At 47.7% G+C, this 18,833-nt stretch overlaps 1 protein-coding gene and 1 long non-coding RNA gene across 3 annotated transcripts in view; both read left to right on the top strand.

Annotated features, from left to right (window-relative positions):
• The window catches only part of LOC125611727, a 17,096-nt gene extending 17,094 nt beyond the window's left edge, over nt 1-2 (top strand). For both annotated transcript variants that reach the window (XR_007341937.1, XR_007341935.1), the window contains one exon: nt 1-2. This exon is cut by the window's left edge. This is a non-coding gene — a long non-coding RNA (uncharacterized LOC125611727).
• A 4-nt stretch (nt 3-6) lies between these two features.
• Prok2 (prokineticin 2) lies at nt 7-11,303 on the top strand (the record flags this gene model as incomplete). Its single annotated transcript, XM_048787008.1, has 4 exons — nt 7-237; nt 3,131-3,256; nt 8,868-8,930; nt 10,085-11,303. Coding segments are annotated over 4 exons (525 nt in total), but the record flags the coding sequence as incomplete, so codon positions are not given.
• Between the last annotated feature and the right edge of the window lie 7,530 nt (nt 11,304-18,833).

The following is an 18,833-nucleotide window of genomic DNA, read 5'->3' as shown; positions in this document are numbered from 1 at the left end:
AGCCCAGGGCGCGCGGGCAGCGTGGCCCGAGCGGGACACCTGCCCGGGACACCTGCTCGGGACGGCCTTTGGCGCACGGGGGAACGTGCCCTGCCCAGCCATGGGGGTCACCCGCCACCTCCGCCACCAGCTGCTCCCAGCGACCTCACCCCGCTCCCCCGCAAACCTGCTCTGTGCTCCTCTGTCAGGCGCGTCTGTCTGTCTGGCAGAAAGAAGTCTCTTTCTCAGCCTTCTCGGGTACTTTTCTCCGAGTTGCCGCTGGAACCTTGCATTTTAATGACGGCCCCTCCCTGAGTTGCAAAGGAGCAAGAGGGAAAGAGGAATACCCCAGGTCCCCGGGTCCTAGTCCAGCATGGAAGGACTTTGCTCCCCGGGTGTCCTCCACAAGAGCCCTTGGAAATCACTTGGGTCAGGGCTGTGTCTGTGCAATCGCAGGCTCTTCTCCTGGATTCTTGAGGTTCTCCCTGTAAAGTGTCCCGTTGATGATGGAGTCTGGGCCACTAGATGTGTCAACTTCCAGAGGGCGTCCTGAGTGGCTTTGGAAGCAGCCACTAGTTCAGTCCTCTCCTACTGGCAGCCGTGGACCCTAGGCGAATCTGAAGAATGAGTTTACAGCACACAGTTTTTAAAAGCCTCTTGTAGTTCACCATCATCACTGCAAAACCGCTGCTGTTTGCTGGTTGTGCCTGTGTTCCACTCTTTTCCTAAGTGTTAAAGTATTTTGCTTCATAGCGTTAAATTCATTTATTTCATTAAGTTACTTGAAACATCAAAGTGCATTTTGTGTGTTTAAATAACACATGTATTTGAAATGATGATAAATGGGAAATGCAGTAAGGCTTAACTCTCTGTTCTAATTGATCACAGTGCTGACAGCATTTGGTCAGACCCAAAAGATATTTAATTATAAACTTGTGGTTTTATTAGAGTATTTTTAAAACAAATTATCTGTATAGATTGTCAGTGGCCAGTCTGTGTGGCTGAACAAAAGGACTTAGGGGGTTTTTTGACACATGAGAATTGAAACATTGTGGAGTCTTTCTCCTCCCTCTTCCCTGCTGGCTCATTTTAAATGTCTACTAATCCTGTGTCCAAGGTTCCTTTGCTATATAAGTATCTTTTTGTTCTATTCACAGGACAGCACTATTTGAATGGGTCTGCATGGGTTAGGGATGAAGGGCATTAGGAAACAGATAATTAAAAATAGATAAACTTATCTACTTCTTCCTAAGTTTTGTCCAAGAGCTGAACCTTTTATTACAAAAGAACATTTTCTCACCTTGGTTGTCTGTTACAGAGATTTAGACTTGGCTTGATACATAGTCCTATGCTTGCTATTGTTATTGTTTTAATTCAGTGCTACAAAAAGAGTTTAAAAAAAAAAAAAAAAAAAAAAACTTCTCTAAAGCCATGTGGCAATAAAGTGTCATTTTTGTCTCCCTGACAGGAACCACCTAGATTCAACTGAAAAACTTAGTGACTTCTCTAGATGTGTTACATATATAGAGAATGTTAAACACCAGAGTGATTGATTGAGGTTTAAAAGATTCTGGCTAGATTTTTTATTGTGCTCTAAAAAGAGTGGGTGGGGCTTCAGAATTCAGGCTATCACCCATCTGTTGAAATAAAATACTGGCTGAGATTTCTACCCGAAGTATTTATTTTAGCAATATATGTAGGTATTTTGAAATTGATTCATATGTCCATAAAGATTTCTTAAAACATATTGGAAAAGTTTGTTGACTGGACATCTCACTTACGGAATGTGAAAGTCATGTACACGGGATTTCTGACACACGTACAAATGTTTGGATATTGTCCCATGAAATCCAAACCATCCAGAGTGAAAACTGTAGTTTTCAATGTACATACTCAATTTAAATAGAGAGAAAATTCTAAAGGAGGAAGTAAATAAACTTTAAAGCAAGATATTTCACTTTTAATGAAAAATAATGCTAAGAACATGTCCGTATATTTGTTTTGAGAAGTCATGGTTGGCCTCAAAACTGAGATCTTAGAAGGACTGTTTTAGTTGTTTACAATAAATGCACATTTAACTTTGTGCCTCAATTATAGCCTTTGTAGGCTCTTACATGTATAGCATGAGATGCTTTTACCTTATCACAAGTAAAACCCATTATTGCACACCATTTAGACAAAGCATCCCACTTTTTATTGGTTTTAGGAAAAAATAATCACTCTTTGGATCCATTTTATTAAAGACTTCATTGTCTCTGTTCAGCAGAGGATGGAAATTCCTCCATAGCTGAGTCCTTGTATTTATCTTGGGTTTTTATATTGGGAGCATGTGCTTGGAGTTACTGCCATGGACACTGCATTTGTTACTTGCACCTCTTAATCCTTTGAATCTATAGGATGCGCTTACTGTGAGATACAGAGTCACACCCTAAGCCACTCATTTCCACTTGACAAGCTGCTCATCTGAAAGAGGAGGCGCACAAGGCAAGAGTCTTGACCTGTCCATTCTCGACCTATGAGATCTCTTCATTTAAGGAGGAGATGGTGGCGGTCATGACAGTGGTGTGAGAAACACCAAGCCTCATGAACCAAAATGCAAACATTTGTAAGGGAAAAACGAACAGTCTAAAATTTACATTGGTGCCTTTATGGGTCTGGAGTGCTTCGTGCCAGATTTAGAAACCATTTAAATCTCTTTTCAAAACTAGGCCCAATGTATTCTGTAGTTAATAGTCACAAAATCTTGCAATTCGATTTATGTAGTTCCTAATGGCCACGTACCATCTAAGACTAATATAGACTCACTCTTCAAGTTTAAAGCCAATTCAGCCATCAAGCTCTGGAAGAAGAGAGCTGATTTTATTTTTTAAAAAATCTTCTATTTAAAGGGTTCATAATGTGTAGGCCATTATTTAGTCTACTCTTGAAAAATCTATGCTGATCAGATTTTATTGTGGATATGTGCGAGCAGATGAAGCTTTTTATATGTATATATATATGTGTGTGTGTGTATTTGTGTGTGTGTGTGTGTGTGGTTATTTAAAATCATAGCATTTGGATATTTAAGGAGCATTTCCCTTCTAATTTTAGATTCCCCCACCCTGAGTCTCTCCCGCCGTCTGTATTTATCTGTTTGTTCCTTGCATTTCAGGCCTGCGACAAGGACCCCCAGTGTGGTGGAGGCATGTGCTGCGCTGTGAGCATCTGGGTTAAGAGCATCCGGATCTGCACACCGATGGGCAAAGTGGGAGACAGCTGCCACCCGCTGACGCGGAAGGTCAGTTGGCCTCATAAGGGTTCTCTTATGTTGCCCAGCCACCCTGAGAAAGACCTGTATGACGGGAACTGGGGACAGTTTGCCTGAAATTGGAAGTCGGGAGAGATGACAATGGGAAGACAACTCTCTTTTCTCTCCCCTTTCGTTTCAAAGAACCAGGCTTCTCCCATCCACATCCTAGAGTTAGAGGCACTTCATCAGAATAACTTCTCCCATGCGAATTCACTTAGAAATTATTTAGGACAAAATATATAGGATACTCTACTATGCATCTTTATAGAAACCACAGTATAGAAGTTCTTGAAAAGACTTGTAATATCCAATCTGCTGATAAGGCACAAGAGAATAACCTTTGTGGTGGAGGAGGGGTTATTATTATTTCAGAAATCATGGATAATACCATTATCCTTATATCTTAAAAGCTCTAAATTTTACCTCTGTATCTATGGGATGCATTGTCCATGATTTTAGAGATTATTGTTATGTACATTTCCAACTTCCTTGCTCATGTAGCATCTCGCTCACAGTAATCTAAATGATGCTTTGGGAAAGTTATTGACAATGTGTAGGGTAGCCATGGGATTGTAGGAGTGTCTGCACAAAGCTTTAGGGGTGGGGTCCCCAGGCTGCAGGCTTGCCCCTCTGGAGGGGCCAGCAGGTTTGCATCACATCAGGAAGCAGAAGGGAGCAGAGAAGCTCGTGGAGCTGGAGGGGCCTTGCCTTCAGACTGATGGGTCAGCAGTGCCCTCCAGGGATGCAGGCTGCAGTGACTTCCTCTGGTTCCCCTCCTGGTTCCGCCGATCAGTGAAATGCAGTCCAGGGGAATTGAGATGAGCCCCCAGCCAGGTAGCCTGATGGAGACAGAACTCTGGACACTCTCATTTGAAAACAGGTTGAGTGTCTTCAAATCAGATAGAATTGCACATTCTCTCTTAGTTTTTACCAGGCGAGTTAGGGTTTCAAACTGCAATAGAATGAGACGTCTTTCCTCTAATCCATCTTGGAGTGAACACCGTGAAATAACCTGCAGCCTGTTGGCAGAAGGGTCAGCTCTGTGAGCTGTGAGACGGATTCCCATTGACAGGGCCTCTCTGAAGGCTGCATTAGCCACTGGCTTTCCGGTGGCTGCCTTGTGAAATGTTTCCTGTTACGTTGGGGCCATTCCTGCCTGTGGTTTCACCATGCAAGACAGTACTGTCATTTCAAGGCATGACATGCACCTTTTATTCTTAGTCATTTCAAGACAGAAAAGGTTGCAAACGATTAGCTGTCCATGTCAGTGCCAGACTCCCCATGGGCAGCTGAAGCTGGCCCTGTGCCCTGGGCATCGATCCCCATTTTTTTTTATCACATGTACTGAATGTGAGTCGTCCTTGGTGCACTTAAGTCGTTGGCCATGAAACGGTTGCTCTCGCCCTGTGCCTTGAAGGATCCTTGTTTCATGCAGTGTTGGAATAACTCCACTTGCCCTAGACCCTAAAATCTCGTGTCCTTTCCGAAAAGGACACCGTGTGTGATCTGTGTGCTAGTACCACTGATGGTTGCCGCTTGTCGAGGGCTGTGACGTGCCAGGTACTCCACACTGAGTACTGTGTGTGTGTGTGTTTCTTCACACTCACTGACTCCTGAGAAGCAGGTTTACTTTGGTCACAATGGAGCCTCCACAGGGCTCAGGAGCTAGTTGAGACTGCAGTCTACACTCGGGGACACACGTTGACCTTGGCTTCCTCCCGACTGACCACATGCCCCTTGACTTCACCACAATCCATGTGCTTGGGGGGATGAGTTGACCCTCCACAGGTCAACTCTAGTGCCAGATGGTTTTGCTGAGCTTCCCAAATGGGAAAGAACCAGAGGCGGCTTCTCCGGTTCATAGATAACTCCAAGTTCAGGTGTACTGTCACGTGGACCAGAGAGCAAACGGAATCCGCCTCTGGTCACCTACGTGGACCTCCAGCGTTTGGTTTTCATCACAGTCTGATAGTGAAATCTTCAACTAAGGGACTGTGGTTTTCATGGTGAAATGAAGTGACAGAATAACACAGACACTGAAAGACAAGGCTTGGGGTCAGACTTTGACTTTGTCCCCATTCAGTTGTCCACTTGAAATGTGTTTCTAGAACTCAATTTTAACTTTTTTTTTTTTTCCTGTCTTAAAACTAACATTTTCAAAGTCACTTTGATGATGTAAGAGTAAGTCATAGACTTGTTACAGATGAAATTAGCCAATTTGGAAAAGAAAAAAAAAATCTAGTTTCTTCCAGAGTATCTCTCTGTTATCTTCCCTTCAAAACAGGTGAAAAAGAAAGTTGTTCCTGTAGAAACCCCTGGTGAACCTCGGATATGCGTTCAGTGGTACCCTAAAATTTAGTGCCCCTTAGTGGATGGGGACAATGGAGACACTGTTTGGTGGCTGTGAGCCATCAAAATGTGCTAAACAAAACAAACATATTTGATGGATGCCGCAGGGCTGTGGGTAGCACTGGATGGCCATCGAGGGCAGGGGACGTCATTTCAAATGCACCAGCTGACCTGCAGAGTTCACGGTCACTGCTCAGCTGCTATTTTATAATTGCATAGTTTTTAACTTTACACTTGATAATTTAAAAATAGAATAAAATAAATCCATCAAGAAAGAACTTGCTTTCAAAACATACTTTTAAGCAAATAATAGCTTTTCAAACAGGTATTCATTTAAAATATATTTTTAACAGTAAATGACATTGAGTCATGTCTACAGGAAATATTTCCCCTTTAAAAAAATATTCAAATTTCTATTAATCGCTATACTTTTTTATTTTGGATTATGATTCTCATAATAAAATCCAGTCATAAAATAATGGAAATACTTGAAGAACAAGGTTTATGGCAGATTTTCTATCCTATTTGGATTAATGTGATTAATATTTATATTTTATTGCTTAATATTTCCAACTTAAAAATTTAAATAACTGTTTCCTCCAATCTTTTATTGTTTTTTTTTTTTTTTTGGTGGGGGGGCATGGTTAACCAGGGATTGAACTCAGGGGCACTCGACCACTGATCCACATCCCCAGCCCTATTTTGTATTTTATTTAGAGACAGCATCTCACTGAAGTGCTTAGCACCTCACTTTTGCTGAGGCTAGCTTTGAACTCACGATCCTCCTGCCTCAGCCTCTAGTCTTTTAATATTTTTTTGTTTTTTGTGCTGGTGCTGAGGATGAAACCCAGGGCCTTGCCCCCTACTATGTAAGCTTTTTTAAGGTCATTTTAAAATTGACCTATACATTTTACTTTTTGAGGAAATTTTTAAAATACAAACCTGAGACTTTTTCATTTTTTGAAAACCATTTATTGTAGACTTAAAAAATTATGAGTGGTTTCACTTTTAAAGCCATTGCATGCCCAAACCTCAAACACAATTTCAGAATATGAGCTAAAAGACTGAGTAAATAACTTTAAAAATCAGTGACAGGTAGAAGAAAACACAACGTGCCAATGTCCTCATTGTCCCTGTCAGGCATGTCTTGAACCACCGTCCACCCTGAACCATGGTCACAGGTTCAAATCAGCAGACACTCACCGGACAAACCTGCCCTCATCTGACACGGGTTTTCTCCACCTTGGCCTTATGCACCCTTGGCTCCGTTTCTCCTGACGGGAGCATCTTGCTGAACCACAGTCCAGTGTCACACACAGGATTTCAGTGTCGGTTCAGGCCCACTGTTACCCGAACCCCACACCTGGCCTTCACAGAGGTGCCCTTCTCTCTTTAAGAGCACCACAAACAAGGGAAATCATGCCTGACATTCTGCAGTGGTAACTTCTAGAATCTGTCTGGAATTGCAGGCTCTGAGACCCTGGATTGAGCGATCCATTAATTCCAGAGTAAACCATCAAGTTTGGGCTGAATGGTTCAAATATGCACCTTTGGCAGACACTTTCTAGAGCTTGTGTGAGAAGACACCTGTTAGCTCTGTCATGTGGCACGTGGATCTAGAAGCAAATGGGCCAGTCCAGCCATGGGCACGCACCTGCTGGGGGGGATATCAGAAGTCTTGCTCTGTCACGAGGAACTCAAGATGTAAGGGGAGGAGGGAAATTCTCTGGGCTGGTGCATGATACAAGGCTGGGGCGAGGAGGGGGAGCCAGGCTGGGTCTTGGAACCCAGGCACCAGGGTTGGAATGAGAAGAGGACCTGCAGCTCGGTCTGATCTAATCACTGTGTTAAGGTCCCCAGCAGCAGATCCACATTGACGTTTGCAGGCTTGGTGTCCTTAATAAGAAAAAGAATGCAAAGGTATTTTTGAAAGTTTTGCAAAAAACATGTGGCTGTGAAATGAGGGGCCTCAGCCTCGGTTTTGCAGTGCCTCTGCCCCTTGAGTTTGGCAGCGTCAGTCATGCTGGGCCTACTGGCACCAGGACCCTAAGATGGTCACCTGTTGGCCCTCAGGAAAGAGCTCACAGTCTCCACAGGAGGCCGGGGCAGAGCTGGTGAGCCTGTAACAAATATTTTCTTGAGTGTCACTTGTCTACCAGGCCAGGGGCTAAGAGCTCATAAAGACAATAAGGTGGACACAGCCCTCCCCCGCCCCACTGGCACTCGAAGTCAGGGCGTGGTGACAAAGAGCCAGGGCCTGGGGAAGCCAACGCCCGAACCTGGGAATGAACGGGACCCAGCAATGAGGTGCTCTTCCCCTTGGCATCTAGGTGACCGCAGTCGGGGGCATCCAGAAGCAGCCCTTTGCTCAAAACAGTGAAAAGCTGGCCCTGGGTTGGGGACAGTTGTCCTTGCAGCCTCCTGAGGCCTGAGCCGGGCCCTGGATGGTGCTGTTTTTCCTCTTGCTGCTTCCCTTGTGATCAGCATGACGAGGCGCGAGGACCCGCTCAGGGAGCTCAGAGGTGTTGAGGTCCAGCCACGGTCTCCCCTGGCATTTCCCATTCAGCCCTTGCTGTGTCCCCGGCACCTGTCATCGGCCCTGACGTGGGGCATTCCTGGGTGAAGGAAGGAGGAAGGACGCTGGAGGTGTCGCGCTCTCTGTGGGCTCCTTTTCCCTGGATGGGCTGTAGGTTCTACCCAACCCCAGCACCCTTAGCCCTTGGGACTAGACCATGCTTTGTTGTGAGGGGCTGTCGTGGCCATTCAGGATGCAGGCAGCTTGCTCTCCCTCTCTATAGGGGTAGGCATCCCCCCCCAGCTGGGGGCAAGCAGGTGTCTGGAGAGAGCCTGGCATCTCTCCGTCAGAACCGCCCCTGCTAGAGGGCCCTGGCTTGGGCAGGAGTTTAGGTGCCTTGTTGAAAGGAAGCTCCAAGTTCCAGGGTTGAATGGCCTCGGCCAGCACAGCTGTGCCCACCTCCTCCCATGCTTGGGGGCAGCAGATGTCCCTGCAGTGCACCCTTTGAGTCACACAGTGATGGAACCGTTCTGAGCACCAGCCCTGAGCTGAGCAACGGGCAGTGTGCCTGCAGGTAGATGGTGTGGCCAGAGCCCCAGGAGAGGTGACGTGTCCCCAGGCCAGAGGGCACCGTGGCTCATGCCAGGCCCAGGTTGACCACGTACCTGCCCTCCCGTTGCCTCCTGTTCTTCCCTTTGTGTGTATTGATCTCAGTCGTCTCCCTGACCCTTCCAGAACCATTTTGGAAATGGGAGGCAGGAAAGAAGAGAGAGGAAGAGAAGAAGAAGGAAAAAGGAGGTAAGGAGGAGGTGAGCCTGGTGCCAGGAGAGACCCGCCCAGAGCTCAGCCTTGGGCTGCTGCACCCACAGGGTTGGTCCACCCATGAGTCTGACCCTGGAGTGGGGCTGGAGTGGCCTGCCCTGACAAGGACAGCCCTGGACAGAAAGGCAGAAACCTCTCTGTGAGGCAGAAACCTGCTCAGTGGATTCCTACTTGATGAGGCCTCCTGACAGGAGGAAGCCCTGGGCTCAAAGCAGGCGGGACACAGGTCTCCACCTGTTTGAGCTACAGGAGGATCCTCACCTCCTTCGTGTCACCCTGAATGAGCCACTTGCCATCCCGTCTCCCTGAGCCCCTCACATCTCCAGGCCTGGGGTTAGATTTTCTCCATAGCACTTGCAAGACCTTGGGCAGGAGGTGAAGAAGGCCCTCTTCCAGGGGAGAGCTGGCTGGGGCCCTCCTTGCTCTAGGGATGACTTGTACTGAGCAGACCCACTGCCACGGGCACAGCGCCCCACCACTCACCGCCTTCTGGCTGAGCCTCCTCCCCAGCTCCACTGGTGACTTGAGCTAGGCCCCTAGGGTGACCCTGGGGACCAAGTACACCTTGTTCTGCTGGGCCAGCTGTAGCCAGGGCCAGTTGGTTCCAATTCTGCAAAGCGAACCTGATTCTTCCCATCATCGTGCTCCTTTCCTCTTTCACCTCGGTGTTTTGAGTCCTAGCGTCCACGGCAGAGGTGTGAGTTGGCATGTGACTTGCTGGCCGTGCGTTGACGTCTGCTCACTGAATAGCTGTGGCCAGGACCCGAGTACCGGGCTCCTCTTTAGGGGCTTCAGGAGTGGGACACTAAAAAGAAACAAAGGGAAAGGCGGAAGCTTGGTGTCTGGGGTCCAGCTGAGGCCAAGCCCCAGGTCCAGCCGTGTGACCTCGACGGCTTGCTGAGCTCGCTCTGGGCCTCGGCGTCTCACCTGTCACACAGGTGTAATTAAAGCCTTTTCCATCTTCACGAATGTCTGCAAGGATGGAAAGCGCCACAGACAGGAGGCACTGAGTGTCCCGCGCACCGCACGGCGAGAGCACCCAGGAAGCTCCATTGCTCTCAGAGGGGCGGCTTCCAGGGCTCATTGGCTCTGAAGCTGGTCCCCTGACTCTGTGCCCCTTTTTCTTTCAGGTTCCATTTTTCGGACGGAGAATGCACCACACCTGCCCTTGCCTGCCGGGCTTGGCCTGTGTGCGGACTTCATTTAACCGCTTTACTTGTTTAGCCCACAAGTGATGGCTGCAGAGAAGGAACTTTCCACGTGCACAGGGTCCAGAGGCCTGCGGAGCCCGACTTGGGATCCTGCCCGACCAGCAGCGCCGGAGAGGAGCGCGCCCGGCTTCCAAGTAACATTTCATCTTTGATTTTTCAGTGACTTTTTTTTTTCCCCCGTTGAAAGGGAATTTTAATTTTGGATAGAAATGTGAAGAGCAGAGCATTACGGCACCGATTCTCATTTCCCTGTTGGGTTTTGGTTTGGTTTGGCTTTGTTAGTGCCAATAACTCACCCACTTGTACAAAAATGGGAATAAGAATTGGTATTTTGTTACAGGAACATTTTCTTTTTTATCCACCCCCCTGCTCCATTCTTGCCTCTGTGTCTGTGTGTGTGCGTGTGTGTGCACGCACGCGCACACACACAGTGTACACACACACACACACACACACACTTTGGTCTTTGTCTCTTAAAGATATCTAAGGCCTTGTTTCTTCCCCATTTCCCTCTCTGCCCTATTGGCGTTTTTAAGAGGGAGTTCTGTGTCCTGTGTCCTGTTGGTGGACTCCCTGGTGAGAGCCTAGCTGTCCGCCGGATCCTTCAGTGAGAACAAGAGGGGACCTCAGAGCCAGGCACTCCACACTCTTCCTCGGCAGGGGGGACTGGGAAGGCCTCTGGAAGCCTCCTGACCCAGCCATCCTGGTGGGCCTCAGTTCTGCTGTGAACTGGGGCGGCCAGAATCAGTGGGAAACCACGTGGATCCAGTCCAGATTCCTAGATTTGGGGTTTTTCTTGAGTTAAAGAAGTCATTTCCAATACAATAGCACATGTATTCTTCCTTTTTTTTTATGAAGTTTACATTTTAAAAAGTCCCCTCATTAGAGATGTTCTAAAAAATATGTCACTGGGGAAGAAGTACTCATTGTAATCCAGTGTAAAGCTCTCTAGCTACCATTTTTAAATCAATATTGTTACAATTTAAACTTTGTTGCCATCAGAAGTTCTTTTGCAATGGATTGCCTGATATCCTGTCCTGTGTAACGTGTGTCAATATTGCTGTGTGAAAATTCTGTATCAGAATAATGGCAGTACTGTATGGCACTTGATTTACTTTAAGACTCTATTTTCACTTTTCTCCTGGTTGTCATTTTTCTTACAAGCACATTCCTGTACAGGCCACATGCTAAAATGGGCAAAGACACCTCCAAGGTTGGCAAAAAATTATCCTCCTGTGATGTGCGTTTTTATTTTACATCCAGGACCATGGTGTTTGCATGGATCGTAAGGTAGTACCGACAAATAAACTGTGTGCACGTCAGTGAAGCTCTGGAGTATGAAGGGACATTGCCACGTCCCAGAGCAGCAGGCCTGGCACGGACCGAGGGTTAGCCCTGTGCTGGAGCTCTCGTGACGGAGCCTGTGTGGTGGGTGGGCAGGCAGGGCACTGGGTTCTGCTGCACAGTGGTGCCAAGGCCACGTGGCCTCGAGAACCCCACCAAGTGTTGCAAATTGACTTAACGTCACAAATAAACAACATATCAGATGTGTTCCACTGACTGGCCTTTCCCCGCGCCAACCCACCAACCATTAAAAGAATAAATAAATAAAAATGTGCATTTTGTAGTTACATACCTGGCCATGGCTCACAGCAGTACATGGTGTGTGTTTTTGCCCCTGGCGCCTCATGCCCCATCGATGTGTACGGTTTTGCTGTGCTAATTACCACGCTTTGTCAGAGAATGGTTGTTTTTGATTTAGTTAAGTCTGTGTTTAAGAAACATCCCTTAGCAAGTTTATTGGGGGAAAAAAATGGGCAAGTGGAATTATGGGTAAAGAAACAGGCAGTTTTGCAATCTGGGTCAACTGGTTTTCATAGTGTGTTGAAGACACCCTGCTCTGTAAGGAGTGAAAACTTGACTGGGTCAAGGGTCCATTTTCACCAAAGTTAAGAAAAACATCAGTTGCTCTGATAACAATTTTGCTTTCACATACCCCAACCCAGTTTTGTAAAAAATTGCTTACCTGTAGGGGTGGACGGTGTGGCTAGTATAGCAGGTTAAGAAAGAACTGTCCACCAGACTCAGTAACACCCAGAGGAGCACAGTGTGGTCCATAAAGTGTGCGCTGGACACCAGAGACTAAAAGCGAGACAGTGGGAAGTCGGGGTGCGTGACAGCGGGCCCAGGTTCTGTGGAGTGAACACCTGGTGTGTCTTTAAGCCCCTGGGGGTTTCACATGCTGTCCATCCTGCCCAGAGGTGTGAGGCTGCACCATGGCCTGCCCCCCACGGGGCAGACAGGAGGGCCACCAGGCAGGTTCCGCCACACCAAGGTCTCACAGGTAATGCAGGTATGCATTCCCCCCCAGGCCAGAGTGTCTATCCACACTTGTGTCTAGGGTGTCCAGCAGCATCCTGGCCACTGCCCCAGACACCAGCAACACCTCCTGGCTGGGATGACTGACAGCGTCTCCAGATGTTGTGAAGGAGATTGCAGGTGAGGACAGATGTCCCTCTCCATGAGAACCACTGGTTTCATCTAAAGTTGGTTTGTGTCTGCTCAATATTACTTAGTGATACATTTTTACCTCACTTTCAAAAGGTGAAATAATACATAAAATGTTACACCTTTGCAAAAACAAAAACAAAAAAAAAAAAACAGGGATGGGGATGTGGCTCAAGCGGTAATGCGCTTGCCTGGCATGCACGGGGCACTGGGTTCGATCCTCAGCACCACATAAAAATAAAGATGTTGTGTCCACCTAAAACTAAAAAATAAATATTAAAAAATTCTCTCTCTCTCTCTCTCTCTCTTACAAAAAAAAAAAATCATTAAAAACAAAACATTTTGTGGCCAAAGTCGTGAAAAGCGAATGTTTGACACTGCTTGCAAAGCCAGTGAAGGAAAATGGATCAACTCTATCTATAGCTTACTATGTTTCCAGGAAGAAATTTTTTCATAAGTTTCTCTTTAAAGTTCAAGGCAAAGGCACAGATAAAATAAACTCGATCACATGTGAATGATTTCACATCTTTAGATTGTACTTCCAAGCAAATTTCCATGTTGTTTATGTCCAAATTTTCTTCATCTTGATTCAAATGTGGGTAATTCATGGGGGGAAAAAAGTTTTTGTTACAAAGACTCAAAAGCTTTACAAGCAAAATTAGGGGAAATTGTGTTTTATTAAGTTAGATTTGAGTAACTGTTGAGAAGTTTCCCAAATTGAGTTTCCTTATAGATGTGATTAACCCTGGCATGTGTGCATTTGTCTCATTCTTAAAACAAGCAAATCAACAAAACTTTTATTATGGAAAATTGTAAACAGGCAAGTTTTAAAAAGGAAGTCTCATCTGTCTGTCATACAGATGTTATTTCTATCATTTCAATGACAAACTTGTTCCCTTTCTAACTGCTCAACACCCACCTCCATCCCTTCTGTGTTATTTTTAAGCAAATCAAGTCAGTACCTTCTTGACAGGGCCCACTAGTTGCTATCTGTATCAGTGTATTTTCCATTGCTATAACAAGATACCTGAGGCTGGGAACTTTATAAAGAAATTTAAAGAAAGCCTTACTTAGTTCATACTTTTGGAGACCAAAAAATCCAAGCAGTGTGGCACCAGCTCTGAAGAGGGGATCTTTCCCTGTATCCTGTCATGACAGATGACATCATGGTGAAGAGGGAGGTCATGTTGCCAGAGAGATGGGGGAGGAAGGAGCCAGACAGCCCTCTCCATAGAACTGACCGTAGACCTATGGGAATCAGGTCCGTTTGTCCCAAGAGCGTCACCCTCAATGACCCAGTTCTTCCTACGACACTGCCCCCCCCCCCCCCAGTACTGCCAGCCATGACCCGTGGGGACAGACCACATCTAAGCCATAGCACCCTCCCAGGTGGGCAGGACAGCCACGTTGCTGTGATATCAGTGACGTCAGCCCATCTTCTGGTCATGGTGACTCTCTGCAGAGAGTCCAGAAGTGCCCCAGGACCTTCGCTGAGCTGCCTGTATTCCTGAACATGTTTTCCTTTTTGTAGTACCAGGGATGGAGCCCAGGGGCTGAAGCCTGCCGGGCAAGCACTCTACCACCGAGCCGCAGCCCAGACCCAGAAGTCGGCTCTCATATATGTATTTTTGAAAATCCCAAATTGGAGTTTAAAATGTAGGAGCAAAATATTTCAGGACCCGAATGTGCATACGAATGAATAGTTGTATAAAATCCTGGAAGATGGCACCCTGCTTCCCAAGAGGCGGACAGCAGAAGGTCGCCCACCGTGGTGCTCTAGTTTGGTTATTATTAATATTCATCCTCTCTGTTCATGTTCTTGCCTTTGGTTGGAGAGGAGGAGGTCCTGACTGAGAAAGAGGTCTGGGAAGCTCTCTCCCGAACGCCACTGTCTTTCACAATTTGTTGTTGGGCCGCCCACTGGTCCCCCACGCCCACACGGCCCCATGTCTTCCCCTCTCTCCTGCTCACTAGATTGAGCTGGGCCTGTGGCTGGCCCATATAGACACCCAGAGACAGCTGCCCAGGTGGGGCCGTGGGGCTCCAATTCTTGGGAATGCTCTGAGCAGCCATGGTCTTCCCTACCTACTTAAAAGAAGACGCACCCCGTTTCCCCCACCAATGCAGAAACGCAACCCTGCGCCCGTCTTTGGGCCCAGAAAGTGACAGCGTGGGGAAGGTGGCAGAACTGAGTCCCAGGTGATCCCCGGATGACCCGCAGCCTCGCCCCTTCCCAGGAGGAACAGAGAAGCGGCTCTTGGGTAAAGCACTCCCACCCCAACCCTAGTCAACAAGGGAAGGATTCTTTCTAAATGTTAGCTAGTTTGTGACACCTTTTAATTGATTGTGTCATCTTTGGATAATTTGGTTTTCGTGTTCTTTTTTTTTTTTTTTTTTTTAGTGTCAGCCCCACAGAAGGGAGGAGCAACTCCACAGGCACCCAGAATCGGCTTAGATGTTGGAACTGACCATAGCATAAAGTCTGGGGCAGGGAGTCAAGACTCACCGCCTCCTGGGGGCTTTCTGGTGAGAGACGGGCAGACACAGGTTGGTCCAGCTGAGGTGGGCTTGAGCTGTTATGGCCCCTAGGAGGCAAAACGGGAATCTGTTCTGCGGTCAGCTAGCTCAGGTGTGAGGCCAAATGGGGGCGGGGGGGGGCGTGTTGAGACCTGTGAGTGTCCCAATGCAGAAGAAAGTCATCCTCGGGGTTACGATCCTGCACGAACACAGTCATAAGAACTGCCAGCCAACCCAGCAGACTCTTCAGACCAGAAAGACCTGAACTTACCTGTGTCTTTTGACCACGAGAGCACCCACGTTCCAAATACTACGAAAATACTACCTTCTTACCGCCAGTGTCTAACCCTGAAAGATGTCACCTGCCCACGCAGGAGGGAAAGCCACTGAGGTACAAATGACCACGGTACATTTTCTTAGGATGCTTAAATGAATTTTAGTCTTGTCAAGAGGTGTTGGGGGTAGGAGGAGGGGTGAACCTTACACGACAAACTTCCAGGGAACACCCCTAGCTACAGTCAAACTGCGGCCGCCCTCAGCAGAAGACTCACTGTGGCTGTGTCACTGTGTTGTGTTTGGTGTTAGATACAGATTGTTAAATACACACCTGAAGGCATTCAATCCCGATCGCTTCGCAAAACTTACAAAGCAACTTACAAAATTCTTAAACAATCCTCCGTCAGACCCCATGTCACCATTACTCACAAAGCGCTAGAACAATTATGCAAATCATATCCTAGAAATAGCTCTATGCAAATGAGGCTGATCGTGACTGTGGGTTCAGAGAATGACACTCCCCACGGCTCTGCTGTGCATGTCACTCTGTACCGTGAACACCTGTGCGGGTCCCTTCCTTTCTCCTCTGTCTGGCACACTGCCAGGCGTGTGGGTCAAACCCAGGAGGAAATGGGAAACAGAAGGGGGTGCAGGTCTTCAGTGAGAGGACCAGGGAGACCCTACAGTACTCCTGCACGTCGCACTTGACAGTTCCAATCCCGATTAGTTAATAAGAGAACATTAGGTTGGCATTAAAACAAATCATTTTCAATGCCTTCGGAATCGTAGCCCGTGTGCCTCTTCAAGACAGTGAAGCCAGCTCTCGCTCTTTCCAGGTTCAGATAGCGCCTAGGAAGCCACGCAGACGCGCAGTGATGGGGGGGGGGGGAGGCGCTCCGGGAGCCTGGGAAGTATCTGAATGCTGCTTTGCACCTGTCCACGTGCTCCCCACCTGTCGCAGGGTGGCCACTTACACCTTGATTTTGTAAATGACTAAATGATTCCTCCTAGAACTACCAAGTAGTAACAGCTTTAATTTACCTGTCTCCTTAATGTGACTGGGAGATAAGATCATTGCATGTTTGCCTTGTCGTTACAAAGCACGCATTCTTTCAGGATTTCTCTGCGTAATTGTAAGTGACTGTAAGACTTCAGGCTTTCAGATGCCAATTTCAAGGTTTATTTAACCTGTATACAGAGTTGGTTGGATACCTAGTATCTACTTGGTGTCTGCTGTGGTACCTAGTACTTACCTAGTCTCCTCTAGGTACCTCCTACCTTCTTAGTCTCTCCCACGTACCTACTACCTACTTAGCTTCCCTCAGGTACCTAGTACCTACTTAGTCTCCCCAGGGTACCTAGTACCTGCTTAGCTTCCCTCAGATACTTGGTACCTACATAGCTTCCCCAGAGTGCCTAGTACCTACTTAGTCTCCCCAGGGTACCTAGTACCTGCTTAGTCTCTCCTAGGTACCTGGGTAACTAGTACCTACTTGGCCCCTCTCCTGCCACTTGCCCCCTTTTCTCGTAATCAAAAGTACACAATAACCCTCTTCTGTGCTGTAAGCTTGCTGTTGTTCCCCTCCTTGGGGAGGGGCTAGGGTGGTCTTCTGAGGGTCACTGTTGATTTCTGTTCAGCTCTGACAGCCCCTTGGCTGGTTCTCCCCACAGCAAGACTGGATGTAACACACGTCCTCTATTAAAAGGAGCACACTCCTTCCTGGCACTTGAACATTTGGGTAAAACTAGAACAGAAAACTTTGAGGAGAAAATGGTGTGCTGTTATTTCACTCAGAGAGATGTATTTTTAAATAGATTCCAGAGTGAGGAGACAGCAGAGGGAGGCAGAGACATGTAAGAACCCAGGAGGAGGAGAAGATGGAACGGGGACCATTTTTGTTCTGGTTTTGTGGTTTTCCCTTCTCCCTCAGTCGGTAAGTGGAGATGCACTGCCCAGCGCCCAGTACAGACAGCCTATCTCGTTATCCCGCCGCCCCGTCTTGGTCCGTCTCTCGGCGTCTGTCTTGCTCTGTGGTTCTGGCTGTCTTTGCCAAGTTCCTCCAATTAACTGGCTGCCTCATCAGCAAGAAAACTGCCCCCTCCGCTCCCCGGGTCCTTCCGCACGGCCTGACCTGCCTGCGGCCCTCCAGTCGGGGCTGCCATCTGTTGACAGGACAGGACAGGACAGCTGGATTCCTTCCGACACTTTTCCTGATTCCTGCAATAGATGGGTGATCTCAGAAAGTTTAAGCACATACCGATCAAAACTGTGAAGTGCAATTAAACAGGACTGTCCTCGTCATAATAATAAATCATGTCCAACCCTTCTTCCCAGAGCCAGGACAATTCACCCCGGGCAGCGCTACCTGGGAGCTGGAAACGTGAGGGAAATGTCTAACTTTTTTAACGGTGTGAAGGCAGTTCCAGGACATTCCAGGGGTGGAGGGAGAGTCATGTCGGGTATAGTTACTGGTCCCTCCGTAGGTTAGTCGGGCTCTCATTGCTGTGACTGAAAGACCTGACGAGAAGAAGTTAGAGGAAGAATTTAGATGTTCATCGGTGGCTCGTGCTTTCAGAGTCTCAATCCATAAATGGCCAGCTCTGTGCTCGGGGCCCCAGGTGAGGCCGGACATCATGGCGGCAGGGAGTCAAGGAGGAAAGCCACTCAGGACATGGCCTCCAGGAAGCAGAGGGTGGGGGAAAGTTCTGCTCACCAGGGAGCAAATATGAACCCCACAGGCATGCCCCAGTGACCTGCCTCCTCCAGCCACACCCTGCCTGCCCACAGCCACCACCTGGCCACTCCCCATCGGGGGATTGATGCACTGATGAGTCTAAGACTCTCCCAACCCAATCATCTCACCTCTCAACCTTCCCGCACAGCTGGTGTGTCAGATAACAGCCGGCCTGAATACCAATGGCTGAAACAATAGTAGTTTTATCTCAAAGCCACTGGTCTAGAAGTATGAGGTTGGGTCTCTGGTTACAGAGCCAGAATCTTAAAATAGGCGCCCACATCTCTCTTTCTGCCCTGTTAGGTTCAGTGTCTCTCTTCGTGGTTTCAGGGTGGCTGCTGAAAAATCACACCTTCACCCAAGAACATCCGAAAGGCAAAGAAAGAGGGAAAGAAGGTTCTTCAGGGACTAGATTACAACCCCACAGTCTTGTCCAAACTGGGGAAAAGCAGGCAGAGCCCCTTGGTCTGGGATCAAGTGTTTTCTTTTTTAACCTCCTCTGTACTCCTGTAGCAGGCAAGAAGCGGCACAAAGAGACTAGGGTGCGGGGGGGGGAGGGGGGTGTGCAAATCACCTGCCAGGTGAATGGAGAACCGTGTTTAAGGCAGCTGCACTTTTTTTTTTTTTTTTTT

This window comes from Marmota marmota, unplaced genomic scaffold, assembly GCF_001458135.2.
Source record: "Marmota marmota marmota unplaced genomic scaffold, marMar, whole genome shotgun sequence".
Classification (NCBI taxonomy): Eukaryota; Metazoa; Chordata; class Mammalia; order Rodentia; family Sciuridae; genus Marmota; species Marmota marmota.
This window is presented reverse-complemented; position numbering and strand designations above follow the sequence as displayed.